At 45.9% G+C, this 6,170-nt stretch overlaps 1 protein-coding gene across 2 annotated transcripts; it reads left to right on the top strand.

Annotated features, from left to right (window-relative positions):
• LOC123812196 (retinol dehydrogenase 11-like) lies at positions 1-6,170 on the top strand. Of its 2 annotated transcripts, XM_045828924.1 has the most exons (7): positions 2-313; positions 485-724; positions 1,019-1,108; positions 3,405-3,593; positions 4,071-4,177; positions 4,302-4,505; positions 5,743-6,170. In XM_045828924.1, the coding sequence occupies exons 1-6, from the start codon at positions 136-138 to the stop codon at positions 4,488-4,490; spliced, it is 993 nt and encodes a 330-aa protein (XP_045684880.1). In that variant the 5' UTR covers positions 2-135; the 3' UTR covers positions 4,491-4,505; positions 5,743-6,170. The 2 variants fall into 2 exon arrangements, with proteins under 2 accessions (XP_045684881.1, XP_045684880.1); XM_045828925.1 differs by lacking the exons at positions 3,405-3,593; positions 5,743-6,170 and having other exon boundaries at positions 1-313; positions 4,302-5,023.

Here is a 6,170-nt window from a genome sequence, read left to right on the forward strand (position 1 = left end):
TTGCTTGAACAAATGTGAGAGTGCCTCCTTAAAACATTTTGTGACTTGGGCTCCACCCCAACCTGATTGCTAGTACTCACTCAGCTTTGACTTCTTCACTCTCTTCTACTCTGGGTGGCAGGCCAGTAATCTGCTATGTTGCTGTGGTCTCTAGTCAGCACCCATGTCTGGGGCCCTGGCTCTGTCCTCCTCATTCTGGTCTTCCTGCTTAGACTAAGTGTGAGGCTCTGGTATAAGTGTCATCTTTGGGACCTCCAGCATTGCTGCACAGACCTGACGGGGAAGACAGCGGTGGTGACTGGGGCCACCAGTGGTGAGTGCTCCTCCCACCCTGTTACCTCACTAGGGGCTTCAGCCCCCCAACAGCATTAACAGGGAGGGCAGAGGAAGAAGCAATATACACAAGTCAGCACCTCTGGCCCCTTGCCCCATTGCCTTCTAGTCACTTCCCAGACTAGCCTACTCGCAGGCTGTTCTTCTACAGGCATAGGGAAGGCTGTGTCCCAGGAGCTGGCCCGCCGTGGGGCCCGTGTGATCCTTGCCTGCCGGAGCCGTGAGCGCGGACAGTGGGCCCTGGCTGAGATCCAAGCAGCCTCAAAGGATGCCTGCCTTCTGCTTGGGGAGGTGGACCTGAGCTCCATGGCCTCCGTCCGGAGCTTTGCCCAGTGGCTCCTGCAGGAATGTCCTGAAATACATCTATTGGTTAACAATGCTGCAGTCTGTGGTATGTGCCTTCATTTGCTTCTCTTAAACACATTTCAGGAGACTGGCCTCTAGGTCAGAGACCTCAAAACAGGCATCCCCAAAGCCTAACCCATGCATCCTGCTGAAACACTCCTAATTCATACACAACCCTAAAGAGCCTGCCTCAAGTTATAGCCTCAAATGTTTCTGCCCCATGTTTGCACATATATGCTCCTATAGCGTTTCTACTGATCCCCAATATATCCCCCCAGACTTTTTCTCCCTCAGAGCAGTCCCTCCATCGTCCACTTCTTGTGTTTTCATCTCCTCCCAGGACTCCCCAAGAAACTAACACCAGAGGGCCTTGATCTCACCTTTGCTACCAATTATGTTGGGCCCTTTCTGCTCACAAACCTACTGCAAGGTAAGGAAGCATGCCTACCTTCTGTGCTGGCCCTGCTTCTCCATTCCCCTGGCATTTTCTTGGCCACTTTCTTCCCCTTGGCTCCCAGCTGTTTGCTGCACATAGCAGGGGAACCACCTGACAGTCAGGATTAGGATTCTGGTCATGGAATCAGCCCAAAATACAACCAGCAAGGGGATATAAGATCCCAGCTCTCCTTCTCATAGCTCTGGGTTCCAGTGACACCAGTAGAGTCAGTCATCTCAACCAAGGCATCCTGAGGTTGGCACTAGGCCACTAGGAGTAGAGACACCAAGACACTCAGGAACCACCAGGGATAGTAGTTAAAAATACCACAGCCTTGGGCACGTCCTTGTGCCCTTCTTGGGCCCAAGACCTTTGACTTTCTGAGTCATAATCCTTTCTGATTAAGGACGTTTGGGTTCTTCCTGGGGAGGAGGGGGAAAATGGATAGCCGGCAAAATTTCCCTAACATATTTTCCTGTATTGTGTATTAGCCCCTTTAAAAGAAAACCAATTTTTTAGTCAGGTAATACATATCTAAAATACAAAATTGAAAGTGTACAAAAGGATATAGAGAAAAAATTATCCTCTGCTCCCTGAAAGTCAGCTATCCATTACCCACCTGAGAGGGATCTACTGTTGTCAGGGCCTCTTGTACCATTTCGCGGCTGACTACGTCAGTCCCAGCGGGACAGTGAACAGAGAACAATGCGAAACTCTGCACCTGTGAGTGTGAGTGTGTTTTTCCTCGTCCCAAAACCATCACATGTTTGCACCTTGCTCAGTACTAGTGTTTTTTTCTTTTTTCTTTTCTATAAAAAGAATTTATTTGGGCAAAAGTTGCTCTAGCCTGGGATACAAAAATTCAGGTAGCAACCTAAATCGTGTTCCTAAGTATTTCTTGCTTAAAATCCTTTGAAGGTACTCTGTCCTTTATAACGGTGGTTCCCCACCTCCAGGCTGTGGACTGTTACTGGTCTGGGTTTGTTAGGAACTCGGGCCCACAAGCAGGAGGTGAGCCTGAATGTAATGCGCTTGAATCACCCCGAAACCCCGTCTCTAGCCCAGTCCATGAAAAAATTGTCTTTCACAAAACCGGTCCCTGGTGCCAAAAACACTGGGGACCGCTGCTTTATAGGATGAATTCTAAGCCCCTTCTTTTCACTTACAAGACTGAAAACCTTAACTTTTGCTCTTCCTTAACCCATATCCTCGTTTCCAACCAGAGACAATCTGTAGCTCTTGAACCACACTCTATCCCTCGCGCCCCCCCCCGCCCCCCCCACCGGCTGTGTTTTTGCACATGCGATTCCCTTTACCTGGAATATCCTTTCCCACCCGCTTAGTCTGGCTAACTTTAGTTCATCTGTCACAGCTCAGCACAGATACAGCCTGTGCTGTAGATCCCACACTGACAGCAGCTCCAGCTCCCCAGCAACTCCCAATTTACAGGGCTGTCGTAAGCCTCTGTCAGCCTCCAACTAGGCTGTGAGTCCTTTTGGTTTTGATATCATTGTGTCGGCAAGTTTAGGGACCATTGTCTTTTTTTTAGGAATAATTTTCTCTCTAGCAAATTTTGGCTAAATACCACCTGTTCAAATTGTGTTACTTGTGATTCTTCATTTCGATGTGCATTTTGCAAACAATACTGTAACCTCAGGTGACAACTACTATTTTTAATAATTTATATAATCAACTTTTTATATAGTTAGGTACTAATTTTTTAAAAAAGATTTAACTTGTCCTATTGATTATTTTATTTTTGTTCCTTTGGGAGATAGTTAAAAAAAAACACTCCCAAGTATCTCTGCATACTTTTTTCCCCAAACCTAGCATTCTTATGTCCTTAGCACGCATCTTGGTGCCTGCCGCAATCCAGGGGCCTGCTGAACACGTGTGAAATGAGTAAGTGAATGAACGTGTGAATACATGACAGACGGCTCTGGTAGTGCTTCCAGTCTCTCCTTTCTCCCCTTGTTGTCAGTGAGGTCAAACACAAACAAGGAACAATTAAATTAGCTCCAGCTAGCAAGTGGAAGAAAAGCTAGATGAAACTTCAAACACTAAAATAAAGGAGGCAGGAGAGCACTAGGACACAGCTAATGAAAATGAACTCTCCATTCCATTTACTTCTCCTGTGTGGAGCTTGGGTGCCTGGGTAGGGCGTCCTCCCCCTCCCCCTCCCCTGAAAACCCTGGATGGTCCCTGATGTCCTGCAGAAGCAGGCTGGGAGTGGGCGTAGGAGTTTACTCCAGGACTTGGACTCAAGGAGCGTGGTCCTCTCTCTCCCCAGGGGCGCTACAACAGGCAGGGTCAGCTCGGGTGGTAAATGTGTCTTCCTTTATGCACACATCTGGATACATTGATGAGGGACATCTGACAGGGGCTGGCAGACCTTTGACCTTCAACCAGAACTATTACTGCAGCAAACTGCTTTTGACCTCATTCACTGGGGAACTTGCCAGGAGACTTCAAGGGACAGGTAACTGCCTCTGACACCCCCTATTCCTCCACTCCCACCCTTCACACCTCTCAACATGTCCTGGCCATAAAATACTCCCAACACCCCTCAAGCCGACTGTTAATTCCTTCCATTTACATCTGTGCCCCTAATAGTCCTCTCGACCCTGTCCTCATGTCTCCTTTTCAACCTTTCCAACTCTCTTATCAACCTCAATATCCCTCTTCTCGCAGTATTTTCCAGTACTAACACCATACATCATATTGCTCCTACGGTTAACACTTTCAAATACTCGTGTCTCCTTACTGGCTTGGCTACCTCCACTCACGTAGGTTACAGGGCATTGATGTCCCTGGTGCCACCCCCAAGTCTCTGGTTACCTGTATCAACAGACCTGGTAGGATCTTTCTCTCACTGCGCATTGCAGAATTGCACTCCATCCTTTCCTCCCAGCATCCTCTCACTTCACGCGGCATTATGCTTGTCTTCCCTTCTCAGGTGTGACTGTGAACTCTGTGCACCCAGGTGTTGTATACACCAAGATCATGAACCAGTTTCCTTGGTCATACCGTTTCCTCTTCTGGCTCTCCAGCTTCTTCATTAAGGTGGGGAGGGGAGGAGCTGGTTTGGCCTGAAGAGGGTGGGGCAGGGCCCCACTTCTCAGGGTGTCCCCAGCAGGCTAAAGCCTGCCGGGCCTGACCTCCCCCACCCCCCACTGTGTTTCCACAGGATCCTCAACAAGGTGCAAACCCAATCCTCTATGTGAGTTTGGCAAAGGAACTGGATGGCATTTCTGGAAAATATTTTAGCAGCTCCTGTGTGATAACTCTTCCCCATAAAGCTGCTCAGGATCCTCACGTGGCCCAAAGCCTCTGGAATGCCTCCGTCAAACTAACACACCTAGACAAGGCAGACTGATCCTCAGTGACCCAGGTCTTAGACTTCTTATTTTTTTCTTATTTTAATTTAATTTTGTTTCCATCACCATTTATCCCCCCATACTCTCTTCCACTTCCACTCATTCCCCTCGCCCACTGATCACCACACCCTTGTCCATGTCCATGAGTTTTACCTTTTTTGCTCGACCCCTCAGCCCCCAGCCCCCGCCTCCCAGAGCCATCAGCCTGCTCTCCATCTATGAGTCTGTCTCTGTTTTGCTTATTAGTTCAGTTTGTTCATCAGATTCCACATATGCATGAAATCATATGGTATTTGTCTTTCTCTGACTGGCTTATTTCACTTAGCATAATGTTCTCCTTTGAATTTATATGCTTTTGTAACCCAGTATTTTAATTATAATATTTCATTAATCTAAAAAATCAGATATATTTGTTATTATTTTAAGTAGTTAAGATTTATGTAGCTTTACTCATATATTTAATATTTTCTGTTCATTTTTTAATGATATTTTATTGATTGTTTTTTATTGATTATGGTATTAGAGTTGTCCCAATTTTTCCCCCTTTGCCCCCCTCCACTGGCACCCCCCACTCCCTCAGGCAATCCCCCCACCATTGTTTATGTCCATGGGTCATACATAGGTTCTTTGCTACACCATTTCCTATACTGTACTGTACATCCCCATGGCTATTCTCTAACTACCTATCTGCACTTCTTAATCCCTTCACCTCTGCACCCATTCCCCCACACCACACTCCCATTTGGCAACCATCAAAATGCTCTCAGTATCCATGATTCTGTCTCTGTTCTTCTTGTTTGCTTAGTTGGTTTTTTAGATTCAATTGTTCACATATATATTTATTGGCATTTTATTGTTCATAGTTTTGATCTTTTCTTAAATAAGTCCCTTTAACATTTCATATAATAATGCTTTGGTGATGATGAACTCCTTTAGTTTTTTCTTGTTTGGGAAGCTCTTTATCTGCCCTTTGATTTTAAATGGTATTTTTGCTGGTAGAGTAATCTTGGCTGTAGGTCCCTGTTTTTCATGACTTTGGATATTTCTTGTCAATCCCTTCTAGCCTGAAGAGTTTCTTTAAATTAAAAAAAAATTATTTATTTATTTTCAGAGAGAAGGGAAGGGAGGGAGAAAGAGGGAGAGAAACATCAATGTGTGGTTGCCTCTCATGTGCCCCCCACCTGGGACCTGGCCCACAACCCCTGCATGTGCCCTGACTGGGAATCAAACCCGTGACCCTTTGGTTTGCAGGTTGGCACTCAATCCACTGAGCCACACCAGCTGGGGTATGGAGCCATTTTAAAAAAGAGCCAGAGCTGCAATCCTAGAGGAACTGTTTGCCCATCTCATGCCTCAGAACTTTGGAATATTAAACAGGGCAAAATAACCTTTGACCTGTGCTTAAAGCAACATTGTGTACCAAAGAACTGTTGACAAAGAAAGCAGATATTGTGACTACTGGACTGATGTTTATTTACCACATTGAAAATTAAAAACACTGTTTAGAATTAATATCACTATGTTAGCTTGTCTGAAGCAATAGAAATGCCTTCCTTTTATTGATTTAATTGTTCCCCTTCCCTTTCTCATAAATACTCCTTGCCTTATCTCTTGATTGGAACACTATCTGGGCTTCTGCCTGAATCACTGCTTCCCAAATAAATGCTTGTTGCCTCTCA

The sequence above is a fragment of the Phyllostomus hastatus genome, unplaced genomic scaffold (genome assembly GCF_019186645.2).
Source record: "Phyllostomus hastatus isolate PE091 unplaced genomic scaffold, TTU_PhHast_1.1 phas_scaffold_78, whole genome shotgun sequence".
Taxonomy (NCBI): Eukaryota; Metazoa; Chordata; class Mammalia; order Chiroptera; family Phyllostomidae; genus Phyllostomus; species Phyllostomus hastatus.